This window comes from Xiphias gladius, chromosome 16 (genome assembly GCF_016859285.1).
Source record: "Xiphias gladius isolate SHS-SW01 ecotype Sanya breed wild chromosome 16, ASM1685928v1, whole genome shotgun sequence".
Taxonomy (NCBI): Eukaryota; Metazoa; Chordata; class Actinopteri; order Istiophoriformes; family Xiphiidae; genus Xiphias; species Xiphias gladius.
Genome location: NC_053415.1, coordinates 4,410,001 through 4,436,739, shown reverse-complemented (window position 1 = coordinate 4,436,739; position 26,739 = coordinate 4,410,001). Strand labels below are relative to the sequence as shown.

The 26,739-nt window shown below is 38.4% G+C and overlaps 2 protein-coding genes across 6 annotated transcripts in view; one reads left to right on the top strand and one right to left on the bottom strand.

Moving 5' to 3' along the window:
* Nucleotides 1–5,489: 5,489 nt before the first annotated feature.
* Nucleotides 5,490–25,048, bottom strand: pms1 (PMS1 homolog 1, mismatch repair system component). 5 transcript variants are annotated; one of them, XM_040148431.1, is made up of 13 exons: nucleotides 24,932–25,048; nucleotides 23,355–23,498; nucleotides 22,984–23,166; nucleotides 22,568–22,670; nucleotides 21,755–21,918; nucleotides 16,766–16,882; nucleotides 14,383–14,505; nucleotides 14,105–14,251; nucleotides 13,099–13,937; nucleotides 10,023–10,490; nucleotides 9,677–9,804; nucleotides 6,587–6,747; nucleotides 5,490–6,492 (listed from the first exon to the last, which is right to left on the bottom strand). In XM_040148431.1, the coding sequence occupies exons 1-13, from the start codon at nucleotides 25,046–25,048 to the stop codon at nucleotides 6,292–6,294; spliced, it is 2,895 nt and encodes a 964-aa protein (XP_040004365.1). In that variant the 3' UTR covers nucleotides 5,490–6,291. The 5 variants fall into 5 exon arrangements, with proteins under 5 accessions (XP_040004365.1, XP_040004363.1, XP_040004368.1 ...); XM_040148429.1 differs by having other exon boundaries at nucleotides 5,492–6,492; nucleotides 9,677–9,807; XM_040148434.1 differs by having other exon boundaries at nucleotides 5,492–6,492; nucleotides 9,677–9,807; nucleotides 24,869–24,938.
* The window catches only part of ormdl1 (ORMDL sphingolipid biosynthesis regulator 1), a 4,345-nt gene continuing 2,587 nt past the window's right edge, over nucleotides 24,982–26,739 (top strand). The window contains exons 1-2 of the mRNA XM_040148439.1: nucleotides 24,982–25,086; nucleotides 26,564–26,739. The exon at nucleotides 26,564–26,739 is cut by the window's right edge and continues 4 nt beyond it. Of these exons, the coding sequence (XP_040004373.1) occupies nucleotides 26,570–26,739 (170 nt within the window). The 5' untranslated portion in view covers nucleotides 24,982–25,086; nucleotides 26,564–26,569. The remainder of the gene's footprint in view (nucleotides 25,087–26,563) is intronic.

Here is a 26,739-nt window from a genome sequence, read left to right as displayed (position 1 = left end):
GAGGAGTCAGGAATTTTTAGCAAAAAGCTCTGATAAACACATTGTATTAGGACTGAAGGTATTCCAGCGACTTTCAAATTACTACAATCCTGGGATATACCACTCTGTCCTAGGAAAAGCACAAATTTTCACCATAAATTAAGTTCGATTTTAGTAAGTAATTCATTATATTTTTTTAAATTCAAAATGTCTGTTTTCTATTCTTTCATTAGAGCATGCTAGCATTTTTAGTGGTTCAACAATTCCTCTTAGAAGTAGTCTATCTTAGGAAAAAAATGGTCAAAACATACAGAATTGACTGATCCTGTTTTTTTTTTTTTTTTTGTATTTTAAGAATATCTTGTTATTCGTTTTAATACATCCAAAGTGTTATATAGGTATCGTTAATGAGGTTCTGAAGAAGGCAATTTTGTTTCAGTACATACAACAGTCTTTACAATAGTCATATGAAAACGCACAGGGACACAAAGACACACAACAGACCTCCTGAAAAAAAAAACCCAGGCTACGCAACTGTACTGAGCCATAAGAACATTTGTTTCCTAGCCACAAGGAATATACTTTAGCAAAAAAGATTAACAGGCTATTAACATAACCCACACAGTGTAATCTTAAACTATGATGTAGGAGTGAAGTTCAACTCTATCGCAATGCCTGCTGCACTGCTTCACTTGAAGGTGTAATATGTAACTTTTCCACATTAAAATGACTAAAAATGACAAAACCTATGTTATATATTTTATTGAATTGTGTACTTACACTATCCCAAATGTTTCCACAATTTTCAAACCTAGAGAAACCCCTAATTTTAATCAAGGTAACGGTCCGTTTCATTTGGTCGCCTGTCAGTGCGTTAGCGTTGTGGTTATCTGCCAGAAGCAGGCAAAATTGACTGCTTATCCAGTTTTAAGCCCAAATTTTTATGATACACTTTTTAGATCTTGGTCATTCATAACTACATATTTTAACCAGATGAAGTATTTTAGTCATCAGACGTCTGGATCATAAGTTTTCAGAGAAACAAGCTGAGCAAACGTTAGTGGTAGCTTGCCTCCCAGTCCCACCGGGATGTCCTCTGTCCACTGAACAGTGTTGGAGAAACTGATTTTTAACGTGAAACTAGTATAGTAAGTGTTTTTTACTGAATTTCATCACCAGGTATGTTTCTTTTGGAGAGGAGGAGACCTCTGTGGATAATTCGGCTCTTGGTAAAAACCTCCTGAACCTATGGATCATAAGTTATCAGAGAAATAAGCTGAGCAAACGTTAGTGGCAGTTCAGCTAGCAGCCCCTCCAGGATGATTTTTAATGTGAAACAGCTTTATTCAGTGATTTCACCAATTTTAATCACCTGGTCCATTTGTTTTGGAGAGGAGGAGACGGATAATTCGGCTCCCGGTTAAAACATCCTGAATGATTGACACTGAAGGAATCCTAACCAGGAGAAGCTGACCGCAGTGACGGCAACGGTGGTGAAGGCAGAAACTCCCATGATCCCACACACAACAACACCACCAAACATTTGTTTTTGTTTTTGTTTTTTGAGAGAGACCCTAGAGAATGAGAAGACATACATATGAAGGACAAGCTAAACAAACGCATTTAAAATTTTTTTTTTTTTTTTTTTTCAGCAAGCAAATATTATATTTTATTTTTTATATTTTTTTTTCATTTTTTTCCATCGCAGCATAGCTTGCTAGCTTTCCCCTAATTTGTGTTAGAAAATAGAACAGTAATAGCCTAATTTACTGATATAGCAACCAGACACACCAGACTAGACCCACAGTATTTTTACAGTATTTTTTTGTTTTTTTGCTCATCGGTTTTGAATTTAAACAGATTATCACTGATTTGATATTAAATTCTTTCCACATTTGAACAGTAGCTTGTACCAGTTTTAGCTAGTAGCTAATTTCCATCTGCAGACCCTGGGCAGGTGAAACGAACAATAAAACACAGAGCAAAACCTTACATCACCGCATCTTATTCTTAACCACGTGGACATACTCAGACACACACACCGAGACAAACACACAATAACACACCTCATTCAAGTGACACTCTAGTTAGCTGCTGTTGCTACTAGCTAGTTAACATGAGTAAAACACAGAAACGCCGAGAGAGGATTTGAGAGAACTTGAGAATTTCTCTGAGACAGGGGAGATAAAATCAATAATGTGCATGTTGTATTTAGCACCTAAATACAAAGTTACTGAATAGCTGGTGAAGACCAAAACAGAGGTAAAAAGGAAATTAAATATCGTACTTACATGCATCAGTTGGCCAGATATGCAACTCGAAATGAGTGCTAATGTTGCTCTGCATCTGCTGGATGTGTAAATAAGCTCTTGTTTGCTAACACATTAGCCATTACACCTTAATAAGTTAATAATAAAATATGTCTCTGTTTTTTTTGTGTTTTTTTTTAGGTTTTCTGCCCACAAGTGGCCAAATAAAATCAATTAATAGAGCTTAAAGAGTGCAAAGTTGTTTGGCAAGTCTTTAAAAGCCCTGCACACTGCACGCACACACAGGTGTTTCCAATTACTCTGACTGATTAGTCCTCTAGTCAGGTTGAAGCTTTGCTGGGTGGAGCTCATACAACTAAAAAGAGTGAAAAAGCTGTGGAACAAACAGAGTCTAAACACACCCACACTGCCAGAGAGGTCTAATCAGGCAAGTGAAAACACCCGTGTGCAGGGGTTTTAAAAATGTATCCTGTGTCTGGTCAGATTATTACTGTACAAAAGCCCATGATTGTGAGGGGAAGTATGAATCATTCTGAATGCCAGTTTTCAATTGACATTGTAGACTCTGCGTTTAGGTATAGATATGGATATTAATATTATGCTATTGAATCATTTTTGGCGATGGCAGTGGCATGACTCTGTAGATGCCAATCTCAGTCAGTTAGTTGGCCCACCTGACTTTCCCTCTAGCCCGCCCCCAGCCGGTTGACGGTTTTGGTTTAGAATGAAGAGAAGTATTGGATGGATTGCCATGAAATTTGGTGTGGACATCTATGTCCCCCACAGGCTGAACTGTAATAACTATGGTGATCCCCTAACTTTCCCTCTAGAGCTATCGTCAGCTCAAAAACTGTTTGATAAAGACAAATCTTAAGGGGTGGTTCGGTTAGTCATTATTATTAATTTCAAACCATGCCCTGAAGATGTAATGTTTTTAAACTGGTGATATTTTTTTCATTTGATGACTACATTTAAAAGTGGGGCATAATTAAAATGATGTATTCATGCATTCTGAAAGGGATATAAAAATGTTGTTTTTCTCCTTGTCTAGTTTCATATTTCTAAACAGAAGGATATAGTGCGTGTACTCAATATCGGGCAAGGTACTCTATGTGACTACTTCTTGTAACAGTTCCAAAAAATAAGGTAGGAAGGGAGTTAATTATAGTTCATGTAATTTTATTTTGGATTTGATGACTCTGTTAAAGTGCATGGTTACTTCTGGGTTGTGAGAGTGGTGTACAGTTGCCCTGGCTGCTGAATACGACCTGACAAGCAGTAGCTCTGCACATTAGGGCAGTAACAGGAGATGAGATAACTATCTAGATGACGCTGTATGTGAACTGAGTATTCTTGTTTCAAGGTTTTGATATTCAACATTTTTCATGCATTCCCAAAGTGTTCCTTTTTCCATTCTTCATGTTAGGTTAATCATTAGCAAATACCTCAGTATAGCTGAAGAAAATGTCAAAAAAGAGTGCAACAGGTGGCTTATAAGACAGCTGGCAAAATGAACCCTTGCTGACCTTTTAAACAGTGTGGTCACATGGTCAAAAGATGATCATCGGTTAATCCTCCCCAATTACTCTGATATGCCCCTTGGGTGCCAAAGGCAACATGTACAGAGTAGATTCTGCTGCTGCATGCATTTATGGAAACGAGCAACTGAGGAGCACGTATCCACCAGTGAGAAGTTTAAAACAAGAGTCCATGCGGGAGCGGGGGGCGAAAAGCTGAGGGACGAAGGGTGGAAGGAGGGGCAGGGGTCCTCACTGGCATTTATTCCCTTCCCAGAGGCACTTTGCAGAGTGTTGGCCCTGCAGCAATGCTGAAGCCATCTGTTGGTCTCTCAGCAGAGGCCACGTAAAACAAGACGTGTGCTGTGGTTTGACCTTTCACGGTCCTAACTATAATATTATGATAAGATGAGTGATCAGATTGCACTTTCCCCTGTGGTGGGATTCAGTGTCCATATGAAAAGGTGATGAGTGAAAACCCTGTAGGGTATATGTATTCCTGTTATCCAAATGTGGTCAAATCACAGTAAATACTTCTGTACTGAATTTTCTACTATCACATCCCCTTTTGTACATACCACAACTACTTATCATTACATCAGTGCTACTGAAAATGATTAAAAAATTATATGAATGATTTTTTTTTTAAATCATATACTTTTATACTTTTTATACCAATGCCTGCCACTCCACTCCTTTTTTTAGTTGTTGAGCACAGCATAACTCAGTTTGTTTCCCCACAGGAAACCTCAAGCAACACTGAATACCAGAATGATGCAGTAATAGACTAATGTCTTTAGGAAGTGGCACCACTACAAGTTAGCGCAGTGTCAAGGATTTGCTAAACTTTGTGGTTGAAATTACAGTGCAAATCTCTGAAGCATTTAATGCAGCCAGGGATAATATACAAGTATCTGTCAATACTAAAGGCTGAGCAGCTGGCACTAATTGAGGGAAAAGAATTATGGGTAGTAGCTGGCACACTGTACATCTCTGGCGTGGAGCTTGCCAATACCCATTTCAATGGTGCCACAATGAGGCTTAGAAGTAGTAGGATACTCTGGCTTTTGGACTGCAATCAAGTTAAGGAATCAGATGTCACTCTGCGTTCTGAATACTGCTGTTGTTAATCCAAGAAAATGCAAACTATGCAAGAAATCATTCTATAAAACCAAAACACTAAAAATACAGTAAATCAAATCAGTTGAAAATGGATCATGTAAAGCTAAATGAAATTGTTAACAGCCATAGCTGGTACGATACAAAAAATGTCTCAACATCCCTGTACTTTCTGGCTCACGTTCATTAATTGACTGACAAAACTAGTGTTGAAATGAGAGCGTTTCATTGTGTCTGTTGCGAAGAACGTGATGAATAATGCTAATAATCCAAACGTTGGCTAAAAAGAGAGAAGGTCTATATGATTTGAGGAATTCATATGTTCAAAAAAAAAAAAAAAAAAAAAAACACAATTAGTGAGGACTAATGTAAAACAACATCTTTCAGTCAAAGGAGTGAACTTATGGAACAGTTGTAGTGAGGAACTGGAAACATGTAAAACACTCAGTGAGTTTAAAAATGTGTATGTTTTTGTTTTGTTTTGATTTTTTTAATGATACCTTTCAAAGTTAAACATGATGTGTATTGATTTTTTTTTTTTTTGTTTCGATTGTTTTAAGGTTTGATGTTACCTTTAGTGGCTGGACATGATGTATTGTTAAAAGGGTAGGCATTATAAGCTGTAGCTTCAGACTACGCCTTTTTGGACAGCAGAAATCTCTTTATATGAGTTTGTATATTTATAGATATGAAGCAATTTCTAAATGCCTTACAAAAGATGTTACAAAAAGGTTTTAGAAAACTTTACCAGCTTTTTAAGAACAGATCTACAAGTTAGGGCAATGTCAGGGATATGTAAAACTTTGTGGTTGAATTTACAGTGCAAATCTCAAATCTCAAATCAAATTAAGCATTTAATGCAGCCTGGGATATTATACATGTATTTGACAATACTAAAGGCTGAGTAGCTGGCAATAACTGAGTGAAAAGAATTATGGGTAGTAAAATGCCTGACAAGATATTTAAAAAAAAAAAAAAAAAGGTTTCAGAGAGCTTTACCAGCTTTTTTATAAAACAGATCTATGATAGGACTCTTAGGACTCTAGTATCAAGTGAATTGCTCAAATGACCATACAACAGTAGATGCTGAAATAACATTGCCTGTTTACTTTCCTCAAGACTTTCTGAGCCAGTCGAAGAGTTCAAAGCTGTTTTCTTCGATTGATACCTTACAAATATGTAAATGAACTTACTCAAGGTTCACAAAATGCATTACATGCTTGATCAAAGCACAAAAGGTGGAAAATTTTGTTTATTTCTATATTCTGGTTGTAACAAAGTTGAACATCTTTCAAGGAGAATGGAAACAAAGCCGGTAGCTTGCATTGAGAATACTCAGCTGCATTAAAATGAAACAGCTGTTTCGTATTGCACTGCTGTGTTTTCTCATTAAGGGGTCTACATTTTTACAGCTCTAAAGGCCTCAGCAGAGCCTTAGCTTCCTGGTCTGTGGAAGGGAGGTCAGATAGGTGTTGGAGAAATGGTCGTCCATGGATGCAGGTCCGGCTGTTCTCACCAAGCTGCTGTTCCATCCGTAGAAGGGTTTCCTCTACATCTTCCCTGAATAAATTCGAAGGCAACTGACGGGCAAGTCGTACTGCTTCCCCCTGTGAGGGAAAAGTCACAATTCAAATACTTAATGAAACAAAACAAAACACTTCATTGATGCCATTCTTATTCTCCATTCATAGCATCTCTCACTTGTAGGTAGTTTGTGACTTTAAGTGGTCTGCACTCTTGGACGGTCCTGGCCTTCCTGTGAAGAACTGCAGTCAGGATCTCCCTGAGGTCCTCCACACCGAGGAAAGGCACGCAGTCTGCCATTGCTGTCACTTCCAGATGTCTCTCGGCTGAAGTGGGGCCTGGCCAAAACAAGCAGAAAAAAAAAGGATTAATATATTCCAGACACTACTACTATCTCCAGGAAAGAATAATAAATAAATATTGTGGTTTACGGCCGGACTCATGACCAAGTTAAACATGCTAAGGGCCAAATGGAGTGTTAAATGACTAATAGAAGCCCCAGCAGACTGGAAGGAAGTTGTCTTGTAGGGTGGATGAATGATGGCTTCTCATTTCATGAGGAAATACTGCAAATCATGGACAATTTATATTTCTGATACATGACTTTGGATGCAAAGTGAAGTCAGAAAGGTAAAAAATAAAAACTGGAAATGCAGAGACAGTTGCAATATTATTGAACATTTCTATGCCGGTTGTGTTGCCTATGCAAGACTGCTTGTCCAGTACATTCGCTATTGAAAATTTATGAAGAGAGCAATAACTGACAGTAACAAATTTCCTTATTGTAATAACAGCATATTTATGTTGTTTTTATACATCATTTTTTTCAATTATAAAATGACAGTAACTGTAAACAAATTTTAGAAAATGAACACTACATATTTTCAACAATCCTAGGAAAAACCAAAGATGAGAGATTGTGCAATGAAACCATCTTATATACGGTGCTACCTTCAGTCCCATGCACACCCACCGAGGCAGGCGGTGCCAAATGAAAATTCCTAGAATTTCTTAAAGGGCAACCATTCTCATCACCTGCACACTGGGGTACAAACCTACTGTGAGACCATGTTGTTGGGCAGAGAGCCAGTGTCAACTGAGGTGAACCATTCCAGCAACAAAAACAACCAACACTCACAGGACACTGTATAGCTTTTGCAAGCGAACAGAGATGTAATGTCACAATGATGATGAAGAAGTTGGCAAAAAATACGTTGAACTAAGGAACTTATTCTGTTTTATTTTTTACATAATTCGCATTACCCTTCCATTTGACATTATTTATTGCAGCATATACATGGGTAAACTACACTGATGTGTAATGTAATTATCAGAATAATCTGTCAGTTTAGACCCACCAATATTAGAACCAGAAATGTGCTTGAAAAACTTCACTCCTTGTATACAGTGCCTTCAGAAAGTATTCAGACCCCTCCATTTTTTTTCACATTTTGTCATGTTGCAGCCTTATGCTAACATCGTTTAAATTCATTTTTTCCCTCAATCTACACTCAATTCCCTTAAATGAAAGAGCAAAAACTGAAACATCACATTGTCATAACTATTCAGACCCTTTGCTATGACACTTGAAATTTAGTTCAGGTGCATCCTATTTCTCTAGATCATCTTTGAGATGTTTCTACACCTCAAGTGGAGTCCACCTGTGGTCAGTTCAATAAACTGAACATGGTTTGGAAAGGCACACACCTGTCTACATAAGGTCTCACAGCTGGAAATGCATATAAGAAAAAAACCAAGCCATGAGGTCCAAGGAACTGCCTGCAGAGGTCAGAGACAGGATTGTGTCGGGGGCACAGATTGGAGGAAGGCTAGAAAAAAAAAAAATTGGTGGGCTGAAGGTTCCCAAGAAAAAAGTGGCCTCCATAATTCTTCAGTGGAAGAAGTTTGGAACAACCAGGACTCTACCTAGAGCTGGCAGCCCGGCTCTGGGTGAGCAGTTGGGGGAGAAGGACCTTGATACGAGAGGTAACCAAGAACCTGATGGTCATTCTGGCTGAACTCCCGAGATCCTGTGTAGAGATGGCAGAAACTTCCAGATGGACAAACACCACTGCAATACTCTACCGATCTGGGCTTTATGGCAGAGTGGCCGGATGGAAGCCTCTCCTCAATCAAAGACTGGTCAGGGTTGAGGGAAAGCTGAGTCGAGCAAAGTACAGAGATATCCTTAATGAAAACCTGGTCCAGAGCACTCAGGACCTCAGACTGGGCCAAAGGTTCACCTTCCAACAGGAAAATGACCCTAACCACACAGTCACATGAGTGGCTCAGGGACAACTCTGTGAATGTCCTTGAGTGGCCCAACCAGAGCCCTGACTTGAACCCAATCAAACATCTCTGGAGAGACCTGAAAATAGTTGTCCACTGATGGTCCCCATCCAACCTGACAGAGCTTGAGAGGATCAGAGAAAATTATGGCAGAAAATCCCCAAATCCAGGTGCGCACAGCTTATCACGTCACAACCAAGAAGACTCTAGGCTGTAATTGCTGCCAAAGGTGCTTCAACTAAGTACTGAGTAAATGGTCTGAATACTAATGTCAATGTGATATTTCAGTTTTTCCTTTTTAATAAATCAGCAAAATTTTCTAAAATTCTTTTTTCACTTTGTCATTGTCATGGTACTGAGTGTAGATTGATCTGAGTAATTTCTGAACACATCGAAGTTATTAATCTTGTCACGATCCATTACAGAAGAAAAAGCCTGTAATTACAAAAAACATACTACATTGTCTGGTCCTGTATCTCAGTTCTGTCATGATTTACAAAATCCTGTTTCTCTATTTCAGCATTCATTATTTTTCATGATGGACGAATTTGTTAAAGAAATGGGACTATTTTGTCTTATCCACAACTAATCCAATACACAGAAACTCTGTCAGAAATAATTGCTTGTAATCCAGTTACTGGGGACTGTACGTTTGACATTTTTAAGTGACTGGTGAACTATGACATTAGTGAGGGCAAATCGTTCCAACATTTGTTAAATAAAACTAAACAATCCATTAGACCTTTAAACAGCATGACTCAAAAAATAGGAAAGCCTTGTTTTCTGATTGATTGGGTGTTGTAGACTTCCATGTTGTACTACGGTGCCCTTGTCTAGGGACTGTTAGTACTATATACTGTTATCAGGTTCAGAAGGACATATGCCACATAACAAGCAGATGAATGTTCAGTCAGTTGCACACATATTGGTCTGTCTCATACAACAGCATTACGGTCCAAAATTTTATTTACAATGTACCTGGAGTGAGTTTGATTTTAAACCCATTAGCTACAAGCCTAGGATCAGAGAGGAGGGCCTGTCCGTTCAGCTCAGGGCTTTGTTTTTCCATGTTGCACAAAGCGTCAGTATATTCAGCTCCCCCTAGACTTCTAGAAAAGAGAGAAAAGTAGATGTTAAACATACAACAGTGTATTTTCATACATTAGATAAGCCTGAATAGAAACCAAGGGTTGGGATTTGTTTGTCTTATAAGCAGTCTCCAACATATATGTATGTAAAGAAATTGGATGAGTGTGCAGTTTTCCACAAGCAAAACAACTGTCAGGGTTGGCATTTTGCTGGTGAGAGGTGAGTGATACCTTACCCATCTGTTAACTGTATAGGGTTCTGCAGACTCTCTGCTGGAAGTATATTATTCTCTAGAAGTCTTTTAAACAGCAAGGCTTCTTCCACTCGAAATGGGTTTAACAACATGAGCCTCTGACCACATAAAATGACCCAGGCGCTCTGAGAGGCCAGTCGGTTTACAAGACGGAGGCCCCGTGGTGCTGTGCTGCGCTGGGATGAGAGGCGCTGAAGCTGCAGCCGAAGGGCAGCCACGCTGCAGGGGAGGGGCTGTGAGGGCTTAGTTGCAGGGTTCTTCATCTTTTTTTGGGGCTGTGCAGAGAAGAGCTCGTCCAGCAGCTGCTGGTTGGACAGTGGGGCCTTGCGTTTCTGGCTGCGCACATGGCTCCTTGGGGTGCTCACACTCGGTTCTCTGGGGCCCTCAGCAGAGGCCACCTTGGTCATTTGGTCATGGTGTTCCATGTCTTTTTTTGCCTTGTCCTCATACCTGCAGAATTCAACCAAATCTTTTACAGTTATAACAGCAGTGACAACCTTCTGTTATTAAATCAGTTCCAAGTTGGCAATCCAGCATGCACTGAGGTGGTGATTTGTAGCACAAAAAGATGCCCAAGCATGTAGGTTAAAACTGGGCTGATGATGTCAGTAATATGATTAATTATTCAATAGATTTGAATCCTGTTCAATCGATATTCCACCTGGTCTAGGTTGACTATAATTGTTCGCCTCATGTCTTTGTTTATTTTGACTCTGATGAAGACACAGCAGTGTCAAACGTTAGTCTGTTTGCACAATTAAAGGCTGTTAATTAATCAATGTGCTCCAGTCCCTTCTGTCCTCTGTAAATTTGCTGTCCTCAAGCTAAGAAGCGCACGATTCAGCTGCATTTTGCTGGAAGATGTACGGCGAACCCTATTTTTTATGTTTTTTTTTTTTTTAAATGGGCTGCTGATGTCAACAGGGTTATCTTGGTTTGGGCTTGACACTTAAAAGCCTGCTTCACAAACAGGAGGTATGGGGTTTGAAGGAGGTGGGCATACTGAGGGCTAATGAGTTGCATTATGGGAATTGGACGATCAAGTTTTTTTGGATATTGACCCATACTAGGAGGTGAAAGTCAGGATATCTCAGCCTCTGCTGCTTTGATTTTGACCATTCTTTATTTCATTGTCTCTTGTCAGACCCCCAACTTTATAGAAGTGGAATACTAAATCACTGGAGTACCCCTTTAATGTCTAGGTTATCTATGGTAGTGGTTTCAACAGGATTGAAATTACTACATTACAAATTAATCTGAAGACCTGCTTTACACTCAAATAGGTCATTGAAATGCTGTTGAAACAACAGTAATATGTATCTGTGGAACTTGTGACTGATGGTAACCCATAACACCCTTCTCTGAGTGGGTCTGCGGAGACGATTATCTGTACCTTTGGAGAAGCATAATACCAGCATTATGTGTGTCCTTTAGCTATTTCTTCTGTGTAGCACAGCTGTTACGCTAACATCTGTTGTTGTCTACTTAGAACATATTACAGCTTTTTCTAAATCAAGAATTTAGATAGAGTAACAACTTGTTCCCAATGTACGTGAGAGAACAAGTGGAGAATTTGATACATACTGTGGTTTCCCCAGCAAAATTGCCAACTCATGTTTCCATAGATCTTCATATGTTAAGCATTAGGGCTTACACTTCAGCACCCCATTATTCAAATAACCTGTTTCATGAACTTGTGTAAGTATAATTCCTAGAAGTGGTGTGCCATTTAACAGTGGAGGTGAAAGGAGCCACGTACTTGCCACATTTTATTTCATGTTTAAGACAGCAGTACAGCAAGGCAGAATTCTAAACAGATGACTTTTTCCATACACTCTTCCATACCTTATATAAGACCCCGTACTAGTACTAGTGACACACATTTTCCAACCTTGCAATTACCTTAAATTGGTAGGCAGTAATCTAACATAATTGGGTTAAAGCGCTTTCAGCACAGTATAATGGTATTATTCCTTGATGCTAGCTCAAAGGATAGAGATCAAAAGGTAGCACAGTTCGTACTTTCTTTTACTGACATTTCCATGTGCATCTGGACCATTTTAGAAGATACTAATGACCACGTGCCGAGATTTACCTGTGTTTATATTTCAGAAGCGGTTTTGATACAATCAACTGATTGAAAAAGTGAAGAGTTGCACATGGCCTGTGCGTTGTGCTGTGATTTCTGACCTGCTAACTGCAAGATTTTATAAATATTTTGTGTGCTTAGATCTCAGAATTGAGTCAGAGGCAAACACACACCTTGAGCCTGGTGAATAATGCACTATTCTACCAAAAAATGCTGTTCATCTGACCACCATGTTGTTATTTTTTTTGTTTGTTTTTTTTGCAAATAACTCCATTCCTGTCTTACCTTCATTAATGTAAATGCTTTAACTCTGAGGGAGCAAGGGTCAAACACAAACACTCATTACCTCCATCTGTTCTGCGCCAACCCTGTTCCTGACAAGCCAACTATGTGGCACTCCTGATACCACTTATTTAGTAAGTGTAGGTGATATTTTTAAATGGACAAAGAGACTAGTGTGAACCTGGAGACAGGAGATTTAGATACTGAATTTATGTTAGAGTCTGTAATTACAAATGAGTAAATACAGTTCATATCAGTCAATTTCAATTAAATTAGTATATCCTATTTTAGTGTCATTATTAATGCCTATATTTAGGGACTACTGTAATTATAGGAAATAAAAACAATCTTAAAGGATTTAATGTTGAATACGTATTAACTAAAATCTGCCACAAACAGACATATGAGAAATCTCTGGATAGAAATCTCTGGATAGATGGAATACTTTCTGAATACAGGACATTTTATCATTAGTGATACCTGTTGTACTGCAGAAAATGGTGTCTACCTAGCTCCCTATTAGGAACAAATGTCTGGAAATTACAAACACAGCTCATATCAACAAAATTTCCAGACTCAGCTTTTCACACGCAAATGACAGGTCAAACTTTCCCCCCTCTCTCTCTGCCTTGCAAATAACAAGAAATGGAAACAACTGCTTGGAAAGGTGAAGGTCTGGAAACTCACTTCTTACGGTCTTCCTCCCTCAGATTTTTCCACCTTTCGTGAACAGCGACACTGATATCCTGTAGGCTGGCTGTGGGTTTCTCTCTAAGGACCTCTGCTCTGGCCTCCTTCTCGAACAGGGAGGCAGGAGACAGTGGTGCCCTCATGGCACGGTTGCTGATCAGGTCGTAGGCTGTCAGAGCAGCCCGCTTCTCTGTTATGGCATTGAACATCTTTTTGTTTGAGCTGCTCTGACTCTTGAACTCATCTGAGTCAGAATGATTGTGCTTTGAGGATTGATGGATTTTGACGGGCTGCAGGGGTTCTCGTGACAAGGGGTCAGTCAGAGCCGTTCCCCGGCTCCAGTCCTCAGCTAATAGCTGGTCTTTGCTCATGTCTGCCCCTGACACCACATTCCCCTCAGGTCTCTCCAGGGATTTGCTTGCTGAACCTGTTTCTATTGTCTGAGTGCAGCTCTGAGCCATTTCATCATCATAAAGAGAAAAGTTGGACTCAAGCTCGGCTGGGATCTGTTTGACAATCCAGTCCTCTGCTATAGAAGATGAAGAGCTGCTGTTTGAGGTCTGGCGGTCCAGTGAAGCATCAGTGCTTATTGGTGTTGATAGAGATGTGTCACTGTGTTTAAGTGCTTCTTTAAGGAAGTTGCCATCGTGGTTGTTGACACTGTCATCCATCTCTACACTTCGCTGAATGACAAGTCGTGAAGCATCAGTCTGCAAAGGACTAGATGGCGAGGGAGACATCTCATGGCTGAGCTGCTTCTCAGCTTGGGGTTCAGTACCAGGCTGATAGCCATAGAGAGAAACCAGCAATGCCTCTACTGCAGTGAGCACAGCCTCCTAAATGTAAGAATGATGACAGATGGTACACAGAGTTTAATTTCCAATTACATCTTCCTGGCTAGGGTTTTGTTTTATTTCTCCAGTCATCGCTAAGTCTGATCAAATTCTGACCAAATACAATACATATTCAACTGATTTCAACTAAGCTTGGATTTCAAAGCTACCTTGTTATGAAGAAGAACCTGGGTCTTGTCTGGTGTCAGGTTGACATCGACTGAAGAGGCTGAAACGGTAATTTTAAGCACGAGGGTGGGATAACGATTTCGGGCTGGATCACCCGGATACTGAGCAGTGTAGCGTTGACGCAACAACTGGGGATTAAATACACAATCATAACAGGATAGTATTTTCAGGGAAACAAAAGACAAAAGAATGGTGTTAGATACAAAAAAGCATTCATTCTATAAGATCTGTTGCATTCAATTATCCAAAATTATTCTACCTTCATTATATCTTTATGGTGGACAGGCCGGTTGTTGACAAATATAAACATTTTGTCAGGGCTAGATGAGCTTGTAGAGGAATAATCTGCTCCAGGCTTTGGAAAAAAGCCATCTAAAATGATCTGAATAAAAAAAATATATATATATATATTAATAATCCAACACAAGATAAACACAAAGTGGATGTCATACATCAAATGTATTAAAATTAGTCAAATGCTGTTTTCCACCTATTACCAGAAAAAAACTGGTAAACTGGAAAATTTTAACATTAAATAACAAATAATGGCTGTAATAAAGAACTCAATTTGGTTGAAGCTTTCTGAAATGACAGCTTCATACTTTTGCACCACTTTCATACTGACATGCTCAGCAGCTGGTTGGCACAGGGGTGTAACAAATAGTGTAACTAATAGTTTTGAAACTTGAACATAACATAAACTCTACTGTTATTACATTTTCAATTGGGAAGGCGTGCTTGACAATGAGAAAGACGGGCAGTGAGATGCCTTAGTTTGTTGGTTCTTTTGATGTGTATCTACATGCAGACTTCACTATGAACATGTGCAACAAGCTGGTGTTAGATATTCTTCTATTAAAATTTGTATCATATGAGATGACCTTTCACCTAAAATCCCACCAGAGGGAGTTCTCATGAGCTAAAATCGATGACTCTGCAGAAAACTGAACAATCTCACTTGAAACTCCGTTATGAATGTAAGCTAGTAAGAAATTATGGAAAGCTGTTAATGTTCTGCAGATTGCAAGCAGAGAATAGCTATGTTTTTTTCCCACATGGCCTAGGGCTCATTATTAGCAGCAACGCACGCCAATGAAGTTAATAAATGAACTGCTGTTTCAGGTCACGGCACATATGCTTCTCTCTATTTCTGCTCATTAGGGTCACTTTATGGGAGCACGAATGGCACCTCTGGCCCCAAAGGGCTGTGGCTATGTGTAGTCATGCTGCCAAAAACGAGTGTCACATTTTGTTCTGCAGAGGAATAGCTCTTACGACTGTCCCCAAGCGAGGCCCCGGTGAAATTGTCAACCTGGTTCCCTTCATCACTAAGCTTTGGTCTTGGGGACAAAGAGGAGAAAAGTTCTCTTTCATTGCTACAGGGAGTAAGAGGAAAAGGTGAAAGGTTGTTCTCATAACTGGGCACCAAAGTGCAGCAGCAAAATAACAACAACAAAGAGGAAAATGAGAGAGAAACGGGGTGAAAAGGGCTGCTCCATATCTGTCAGACTAGATTAGTTGGGAGCCTGGCAGCAGGTACGAGCCACATGACACCTACCGTGACCAAGCAGAAAGTTACCGCTCGACAGTAATTCAATTACGATCAGCACAGCAAAGCTTAGCTAACAAAAATAATTCACTCTTCATCAGGAAAGAACTCAAGAGAAAAGGGCAAAGAAATAGTTGGCCAGCCACCAACTGACCACATTTGCTGGCTTGAGACCAGGCGTTCCTGATGAGGTTATTAGCTCACAGTCAAGTATAACGTGCATGCACTCATTTGCTCTGCAAAAATTATCCATCTTAACCAGGCATTAACTGTAGTATTGACAGTTATAATTAGACCTTTCTAAAACAAGTAAAACAAATAAGTCACTGAATCGTCATCATCATTCATTTCCAATGCAAATAAAATTATGTAAAACTTGTTTTCAAGTTCTTTTCTCATTTCTTATTAAGTTTTTGAGCATCGGTGTCACAAAGTGTCAAAGACACTGACTTCTAGAACACTCCTGACACAAGTAAAATTAGATTATTTCAACCCCATGTCACAATATTTTATTTTATTTGGATTTTGACTGAAAATGAGACTAAAAGACATGTAATTTTAGGATGGAATTGTTGCTGTAATGGCTCCATAATGAAGGGCAAAGTGGCATGGGAGCACAGTATGAGAGCAAAGAGTGCAAGGTGTGTGCATGAGGTGGGAGGGGTAGCATGCGGCTCTGTGCCAGCTCAGCCGTGCTATGTGCCTGTGACGCTCATCCATCAGAGTGCAATGCACTCCATGTAGTCTCTTCACATTCACTGCAGGGCTTGTTACTTTGTCCAGCAGAGCAATGGTCCATGTGAAACAATAAAAATAACAGTTGACCAAGAAACCCGAAACCGGTGACAAGAACCCTACATACGATGATATGACACACTTTGGCAAATTGCCTACAGTCTGACAGGGTTAACTATTTCAAACTGAGTTATAAAATTTGAAGTGATTTTTTTTTTACTAATGCACATTCACGCATTTTTGCTAGAAAAGAACACACAAACAAATCAGGTACCTTATCTAGACCTGCAAGTATTTTGTTTGTCTTACAGAATTGCTCCATTTTTCTCTCATCTCTGCATTTTTCCCCTTAACTAACCTCTGGTTGCTCTTGGTGATGGTGGCAAGGGAGCAGGTTGGCAACAGCGCTGGGCCCCAGTGTAGCAAGGAGGGCACTTCTGTGATCGGCCACCTTGGCCTTCTGCCAAACCACCACCTGGAACAATATGACACCAGTCAACTTCCATGAATCCACATCAGGCGAATCACACTGCATAAACACCTGTCAAGAGAGTAACTGGGCCACCAATATATTTCCGGAGTTCATTTATTTTGTTTGTCAAGTTATTCAGCAATAAGGGAAAACAACAGCAGTTGTAATGTTCAAAGATTGGTTACATCAGTTTATGTCAAAATTTAGGGCTGAGAATATGAAAGATACAGCACAGCAGTCCTTGCCAAAGTAAAAATGAATGGGTATTTAAATTAACATAAAAAAATAAACCATGACAACAATTGTGATTCTTAAGTCATTATTTCAACCTCAAGCCCAAGGCTACTTGTGACTACATAAAGACTATTGATGTGAAAACACTTGAGACGACAAAATGTAAATAGAAGCTGTGTTGTTAAGGGATTACAACACATCATCAAATTAAGGTACATTTAAAGGACGTAATTAACTTAACCCATAATTATTTTCCTCCTAACCAATTTATATAATTTTTAGAAAATATTACATAAGAATTAAAAAAAAAAAAAAAAAAAAAAAAAAAGATTACATTTGATGCAAACTTGACAGGAAAGATCATGTCAGATCAGAAAATGGTTTGGGTACAAAATTTGTTGACATCCATGTAGTTTGTGTCTACTGGGTGTTGATTTCTACAAGCATGCGCCCTCTTGCTGGGCATATCTCAGCTATTAAATACACAATCTGGCACATGTAAACGGATCACTCCTGTAAACAGTTCTTGAAAAAAGCTGTGAAACACGACACAAGCCAAATAGCAGAGTTGGAGATAGAAGATAGGGGCAACTGAGTGCTGATTGTGCAAAATGGATTTGCTACTCTAACCTGACAACCTCAAAACGGATTTCTGTGAAATTTATACGGCGGTCGTGTGGCCCCTCCATGACCCACGCCACCTATGCACTTCTGTGTACAAACTAGCTGCAGCCTGAAACAGAATCTGGGGTTAAGCCTGCAGCTGTGTTCAGCAACTTACTCAGGCGTCATAATCAGCCAAATCAGAGTTCACAGTCAGCCATATTTGTGTTTGAGGCACCTGACTGTTACACTTAGCTGTGGTCTGAAACAGTGTAAGGGATGGAAATGGCAACTGCTAAATAATTCCACCCTGATTAATCTAATCTTATGTAATGGAACAAACCAAAACACAATAACTGGCTATTTTATTGTGTACACCAAAAGTATGCAACCCTGTACGGCTCAGGTGATAAAAAGTAACCAAAAATAGCTCGTCTAAAAGCATGCTTAAAACCAAAAGAATTGAATTTTCTTTTAGTTATTCATACCAAAAACAAGCAATCTGTATATAAGTCTGATGATCACTAATGACTGAAGGCTCAGTCAATGATAAATTATGATCAATCTTTTCAAAGTTATGTAAACAAACCTGGATATTGTGGAACATGATGCGTTGCTTTGCTATGTGTGTTGCTACATTTAGGTTAGTTTTTATTCTGAACTATGTCAACCAACAATCAAGTCATTGTTTTGCTGTTTCCATTTTGTAATGGGCATTGTCAAATGCCACGCAAGAGAAAAACACTAAACTATCATTATTGCAAGAGTCACATTTTTTAATGATGGAAAGAAAAATCATGACTATTATTACTATTCTTTGTGTAGTCGAGGTGTGGCTGTAATGATATATTAGCATTTTAGGGATGTTGCCACAACCCAAGCATTTCTTTGGTTTAAGACATACAGTATATTGTAGATTTACTCCTGTTCAGGGTTATCTAGTCATACGTTTCACGTTACAGACAGAATTCATTGTTCTCTCAACAGTTGTAAACTCAAACGATAATACTTGCTTCATTATGAGTTGTTGTTCTTAATATTTGTGTTTGTTTGTCTCAAAATAGAACACTATTTCCTTTCTGCTTGCAGGTAACAGTATAGAGTATTATTCCAGTAGCACACAATAGCATGCAGGGGCAAACATTGAGATACTCATCCTTGAACAGCTCTGACATTAGGTACGCACATATTACTTAGTAAAATCAGATCTGTGGCTGTTGCACTGGAGTTGTCTGGCATCTCCTTGAACACTGCACAGTGCAGTATTACATTGATATTTGCAAGATTCCCAGTTATAGACTGAAGTTTTTTAGCAGTTACGAGTGTTTCATTGCTTCCTTTTAAGGATTAAATATCTACTCTTATTTATTTATTAATATTGATTTTTGATGACGTTTAATTTTAACACTTCAAAAAAACAGGGGATCCTAAAGCCACATTTATTAAGTGTCCTTAGTAAATACAATTATACAAGTGAAATGAAAACTTGATTGATTAATTTGTCTATCAATTTTGAAAATTTATTAATCATTTAAGTTATTTATCAACTAAATGCCAAACACTCTCTGATTCCAGCTTCTCAGGTGTGCAGATTTTCTGCTTTCCTGTTTTATACCATTGTTAATTCAATATCCTTGGGTTCTGGAATATGGATCAGACAAATCTAGCAATTTGAGGAAGTCATGTTGTGCTCAAGGAAATTGTGATGGGGATTTTTCACAATTTTCTGAAACTGCAGGGACTAGATAATAAATAGAAAACACAGTTAAAAGATTGGATCAATCAATAATGAAATAATCTTTAGTTGCAGCCATAATAAACAAATGGAAAATTCTAAGTGTTTCTGTGATCAGGTCAGGTTGTATGTTTTGAGGTTATTAATATTTCCCACTTTAAAAGCTACAAACAATGTTTTTATAACTAGTTAAAAAGTCTGATGAATACCTACTGTATGCAAATTATTTACGTATCATTTAACGATTCAGAAAAGTTCTCCAGCAGTTGAATATTTTCTGTGCATCCAAAAACAACTCAATTAATAAACAGACTAATGTTCCCCACATTTCCTTTAAAAACTACACACACACACAAATCAAAACAGTTTTCTGACTTACAATTACTCGTTAATAGTCACAGGTATGCGTATGATTTCGAGACATGTTTTTCTAAAAAAGTTAATGACCTGAACTTTACTAGAGCAGAGAAAGCATAGGCAATTTTCAGGTTTCTTAGTCTGGTTCACTCTATAAAATATTTAGTCGATGTGTTTCTAAAGTGTTTCATAAGCCAAATGAATATTTTCCATCACACATAACAATTTCATAGCTCACTGACGCGCATTAGTCCTGACAACAAAACAACAGGAGGTTGAAGATAATTTCTGTCTTCAAGATTGTGTTTGATTAATAATTTACCAGACAAGCCTCTGAATATGCTTTTTAACTTTCTGTTTAAGGGCTTTACACATTTGACAGAGGCACAACTTTAAAGAGGCACAAACACCAAACTCTACCATCAAATGAGGCAGTGCACACCTTGTAACTATGAGCTTAGGAGACAATTTACATTTTACATTCTTGCAATATTTCACATTATCATACGAGTGAAATGTGAAATTGGATGAAATTCTTTTGAAACAGTTCTTGTATTTTCCCCAATCTTCCATTTGTTGTTATTACTGTTCTTAAATTTTTCATTGTTTGATGAAGGGCAGTTGGTACAAACTATCCTTTAGCCCATAATTGTTAAACTGAGTCATGTATTAAGTATAATGCTCAAGAAAAATATCTATATCTGTTTAAAAATAAAAATACTGTTATTATTGTTAGTAGTGGCAGAAGTAGTAGTAGTATCAAAATGTCGAGGACTAAAAATATAATGGAATCAAGAATCAAGCATACTTTTTTCCCTCTAACATCTAAATGTAGTTCCTATTTGGGCACTAATCTTACAGAGCATGTAAACTTCCAGTGGTGTTCAGTGCTTTTACACATATCATTGTTATCACTGATGTTGCCACAAATATGACACTACACAATAGATACTCAGGGCATATTCACAGAAACTGGAAAGGCCTTTGAACCAGTGATGTTCGGTCATTTTAAGACAAATGAGGACACCTAGCGGTTGCTGTGTGTGTGGGAATACCTACTGTATGAACAGTCACTTTTCAGGACAGACTACATCACCGGTAAAACAATGTGTTGTTATCCCATTGGTTAAGTTTGGTTGTAGGTAGGGTAAAAAATTAAAACCATACACCAGCAACAAACTTTTTGATTGAGCATACTGTACATGCTGTAGGCTTAAAAAGACTGTTAAAAAATTGTATTTTCAGCAGCTTCACCTATGCTTTTAAAGGCCTGAATTAATTCTGTTGCAATAGATTTCAATGGAGAACTGTTTGAGTCTTCAGAGAAGACAAGAACCACTGCAACGCCCACAGAAATTCCTCACACCTCTCCTAAAGCATAATCCACTTCTCTGCTGTCCATCTATATGCTCAGTAAGTCCCAAACAATAACAAACAGCTTCAGGTAGTGCTTTTGGATGTACAATAGTGCGACACAGCAGTGTATTTTGTCATATTTTGATGAACTGATGACTGCTTGGAACACACTGATCCTGCAGACTCACAGCATAGAAGCGGTTTATGCTGCAGGATTAGTTTCAGGAATTTTAAAGGACATTTTGATACATTTTGCTATTGTAAAAAATTCAGTCGTAACTGACATGAAGCCAAGGTGACTGCTGCTGCCGTTCTTTGTGACATATGAAACTACAAACTTTTTACAGTCACCTTACAAGCCCAAAGGAAGTCAGTGTTTGATACTCACTAGATAGTTTTTGCGTTGCATAACACTTTAAAAGACAAGTTGTTTGCCTGCTTGGTGATAGGATGGTTTAAAAATTAGATATTAGCCTTCATAGTAAATTTTACTTTGCATACTGTACTTTGCAATTATTTACTATTCAAAAAGTTGACACAAATTTTCTCCTCACTTGGTTAAAACTAAAGCATGAGGAGAAGTTCCTGACCTTATTGTGAACAAGCGTGAGCCTCAGGTCCGGTTTTATAATGGCATATGCCATCAGCAGGTCTTGTACTTTCTTCAGTTCCTCCTTGCACTTCTTGGTGGAAGAATAGTACTGCCTTCTCACTGGAAAATTCTTGAAAAGCTTCAGTACACTCACCGTTGTACCTGTAAAACACAGAAGAATAGAGGTGTGCAACAGCTTTTGACATAACATTTACTTTTCCTACAAAAGGCTGAAGGATGCAGGTGGACCAGATCTACCTGGCCACCATGGGCCCAAAACTCTTGTCAACGCGTGCATTTTTCTCAAAACTTTCACAGTAACTAAACAAACAACAAAATGTTTTCTTAAAAGGTATACCCATACTATCTACATTGTCAAAAACTGAAAAAGTCAACTGTATCCAATCAGGATTTGTTCATCAGCAAATGAATTTGTCTTAAGGCCCAATGGCCAACAGTGGCTTCAGAAAGTATTCATACCCCTTCGCTTTTTGCACTTTATTGTGTTGTAGATTTAATTTTAAATTGATTAAATTGATATTTTTAACCCATCAGTCTACATTCAATCCATAAGGAATATTTAGTGTCGAAAAACAATGTGACTGCTGGTGGATCTAGTAAATAATATTTAAATTGGTATCTGAATCGGTTAGTGACATGGCAACCATTTCCAGTTCAGCAGGATAAAGAAATGAATTCATAGCATTTACAAAGTTTCCATCTCAACATTTTTCTGAACATTTACTAAACATTATAAAAACAGTTGATTTTGTTGCTCACTAAAAGACTGATTAAATTACTGGTGCCTTGCCTTGACCCAAGTGAGACGGCTTCTGAGAAACAACCTCCCCTGTGAAGCTAAGCGTGTACTGGGTACTGATGTCATCCTCCACTGTCTTCGTTGTGACAGCCACCTAAAGAGAAACAGCATAAGACATCATTCCAGCTTATAGACTGCAATAAACCAGGATGTATAGCTGATACTTAATATATACTGATAAATGAAAGAGTCATGCTATCCTTAAAATATTACAAATGTGTGCATGAGTGAGATGAATTGTTTTCTTTTTCATGAACTTTGTTATTAGTTTACTACATGTATACAAGTTGTAGATCACTATGTATAACTTCTGTTATTTATTATTAACTTCTGTTAGCCATTTGCCTTCCTTTCTTCTGATGTGACCGTCATTTAAGAATTACAGTTAGTTATTCAATACTTATCACCTCGGCCACAGCACAAACGGAGCCCAGTGCTTCTCCTCTAAACCCGTATGTTTCTAGACGCTGCAGATCCTCATGGCTAGAGATCTTTGAAGTAAAATGTCTCATGGCCATCACAGAGGTATCTGCAGCTTTGATTCCAAGGCCGTTGTCACGAACTTCGATCCGGTCCAAACCATAGTTCTCCTGCAATGGGGAAGTTGATAGATACTGTAGACTACCAGTGCAACTGCAAACTGTATTAACAAATACAACAAGGTTACTGCTAAATGGGCAAGAAAACAACATCTGATGAGGGCAACTGACCAAATTCTGCTACAGGCAATACCATTAATCATTTTCTTATTCCAAAGTCTGTAACTTAGACAATGTACCAGTATAATGTCAATGCTTGAAGCCCCAGCATCTAGGGAATTTTCCATCAGTTCTTTCAAAACATTCACCACCGATGTTATGACCTGGGTGCTCGACAGCAGCCGCACAGTATCTGTAGGCAACTGCTTCATGATTCCAGGTATCTGTTAGAGAAAAGTCTGGTTTTAGTTTGGTACTTCTGCTGTTGACTCATAACAACCGCATGGCATTGGGGTAGAACAAATCTTGAAAAATGCTTTTTTTGTGAGATCTGTGGCTTCACAAACTCCAAAACACATCCCTGAATGAAAATTTCAAATGTAGAAACAAAACAAGAAAATTGAAGGAAAGGGCATTCAAACATAATCATGTCTCCCACTAAATGGCACACACATACACTGTTAAGAAAAAGCTATTTAAAACCAAACATAGTTGTTATTGTTAATGTTTTGATTATGGGTCCAAAAATGTATCTGAGCCCAATGTTCAACCGATCTTGCCCAGACACCAAAAAAATGTTAAACCAATTTCACAAGATTCTCCTGGCAGAGAACTAAAATACAGGCATGGGTATGAATCTAAAAGCATGTGATTTCAACAAACTGTACATAGGTGAGCTGCACTACAAATAAATTGCCAATATAGCTTGCATGTGCAGCACACTTGTAACCTAAATGAAATTGACATTAAAACATAAAAACATTATGTGAGGCAAACAAATCTCTTTTCGTGTGCATTCATTAGCAAGCTTGATCTTGATAAAAACAGATTCAAATCTTGATTTCTGGGTTCACAAGGATTCTTTATGTTAAAAATACCAATTTTTATCCGTTGATCACGAAAATAATATATCAATGTTACAAATAAGAGCTACCAGTTGGTATGACCTCTCAACTGCTCACTGATACTGTAGCGACTAATGCTAGTCCACTGCTCGACGAAACAATCAAGTTGTCTTCTTTCAGTCAAGACATAATTAAGTGAGAAACATTTTAAATACTAAAGAAAGTCATGTCACGGTCAACACCTTGATAAAATGGCTTGAAAGGCGTTTTACAGTAGGTTGACTTTACTAACGTAAGCTAACTTCTCTGCAACTTATTTGGTCTGCGTTGACTGGTTAGCTTGCAATTAAAATCCTAATTCCCTGTACATTAAAAAAGAATTACAAACTCATATTAAACTGAATATTAACGTTAGATATAGTGATGGGTAATTACTGAGTTGCACGGGCTCCCTTGACTACAATCCCCGTCGAATCTGTCATAAACAACAGACACGAGCCACACGGCGGAAACGACTTGATTCCCGCCCCCTCCTTTAACCGTTGATTGGTTATAAGTGACAAGAGGGCGGGTTCGCGAATAAGTCGGGCGCAAATTTTACCCTGAGTTAAAGCTAACGGGTACAACCTTTTGTCAGCCTACGTAGACACCTAGCTTTCGGGAGGATTGCCATGCCAAAACCAAACACAGTCAGGCTCTTACTAACCCTAACTGTAAACACAATGAAATCTAAAGCTTAACATAGCCACCTGCTACGTAGGACTTTTGGGTGCAGGCCTAAGCCTGAAAGGTCAAATTAGGGCATCAAATACCTCCTGTTGATGTGTTGAAACAACGTCTACTTCCGCCCGGGTCAGTCTGCGACGTGCCGTCAGCGCCTGGGAGCTGCTCACATCAACAAGAGGATAAAGCATTTCTCTCCACAGCATCTCGTCTGTATAAATACCTCTACTGCTCGCTACTACCTGTAAGTCTTTATCACTGGATTTGTGGGTGTTTTATTTCACACATTTAACCACATAACTTAACGTTTCTTGTTTACGCAATGACGCTGACCAACTTGGTTTACGAAGTGGTAGATTGGCTCGGGCTATGTACTGAAAACGAAAACATGTCTAAGGGATACACATCTACTTTTTAAGGCATGCCAGACATTATGGAATAGATAACATCTGTTTACATTAAGCCACTAAGACAGGGAACCAATTTGCTTTCATGTACTTGTTAGTGAGTTAACAGCCCTGCAGTTTGCTGCAGCCACGAAAATTAAATCAGAAAATAGCCTAGGCCAGTGACTACTATTTGTGTCTAATTTTAGTTAAATCATGTCTAAGGATTCTTTTGCAGTTGTCTCAGCAATTCATGTCGTTGCAGATACTTACTTTCGACAAGTAAATGGTCTTGGTATTAGATATGTTATCAGACCATATGTGTCTTACTTCAGGTATCAACTTTGAATCTCTGTCTATGGACTGAGATGAGCACTAGTATCCCAAATGTAGCTGATAGCTTCATACATTAGATTAGTAGCAGTGGACAGTCATATGGCCCAGTGCTATGCCACATGTGAATTTAGACAGAAACTTAGATTAAACTAGGTAAAGAGTCTTTAAAAGATTGTGTCCTCATCCACACTGGTACTTTTACGTATTTTTAACAATTGCTAAATACCAAAAGGTCATTTTGCTGGTCAAATAGGGAAACTGACAGTTTAAAGTTGGCATGCATCAGGCTTTGTTGGTTGGGAATGTGGAATTTAAATGATCATTTCCTTTAATGACTGCAAATTAAGCTTTTGTTCGCTTTCTTTAATCCAGTCTGGCAGCTGAAAGTGTGCCAGAGGCCAAAGTTCAACAAGATTACACAAGATGTTTTTCTTGTTATCACATTCAGACTTGCAGGGAGTGCAAAGTGCTACAGTGATACTTTGGTGGTATCATTTTCTACTTCAAATAAAGGTTTATTATATAGAAAATTGTAAATGGTGCACTCTTATAGTTAAGGTCAAAGGCTTATTGTAACTGCAGATACTGTATGTACATTATTTATAGTGAATAAAATTGGCATTTTCGGTGTTCCTAAAACTATTACAGGATTGTAGAATCCAGAGCTTGTTTTAAAAGTCAATGCCAGATCAGTGGATATTACCACAGTCATTGAATGGACATTTGAAACCCCTGTAATAATTGCATAAGGCCACAAATGATTATTAAGACAGTAACTACCAAGACAGAAAAACTAGTAAAAGTTCAATCTCCAGATGCATTAAAGTAAAAGAGATGCGTGACTCCACCTGATGAGCTGGATATCAGATGTTGAAAGTTGACTCTTTAATAACATTATAATGGTAACTGTTCAAAATAAATTACAAAGAATGAGTATAAATGGCACAACAAAGTGAAATATTGTTTTGGTTTTTTTTTTTTTTTTTTTTCTGTCCACAGACCAGAATGAATGTGGGTGTGGCACACAGTGAGGTGAACCCAAACACTCGGGTGATGAACAGTCGAGGGATCTGGCTGACCTATGCGCTTGGTGTTGGAATACTTCACATTGTGCTCTTAAGCATACCCTTCTTCAGTGTGCCAGTGGTGTGGACTCTAACTAATGTCATTCACAA

What these genes read in the sequence shown, in the direction of transcription:
- pms1 (XM_040148429.1), bottom strand. Translation starts at nt 25,048, where the DNA reads ATGCTGTGGAGAGAAATGCTTTATCCTCTTGTTGATGTGAGCAGCTCC. An exon ending in ACCATAAAGATATAATGAAG is followed by an intron (nt 14,252 to 14,382) that starts GTAGAATAATTT and finishes TTTAATCCCCAG; the next exon opens with TTGTTGCGTCAACGCTACAC. An exon ending in AGGTTCTTCTTCATAACAAG is followed by an intron (nt 13,938 to 14,104) that starts GTAGCTTTGAAA and finishes TCTTACATTTAG; the next exon opens with GAGGCTGTGCTCACTGCAGT.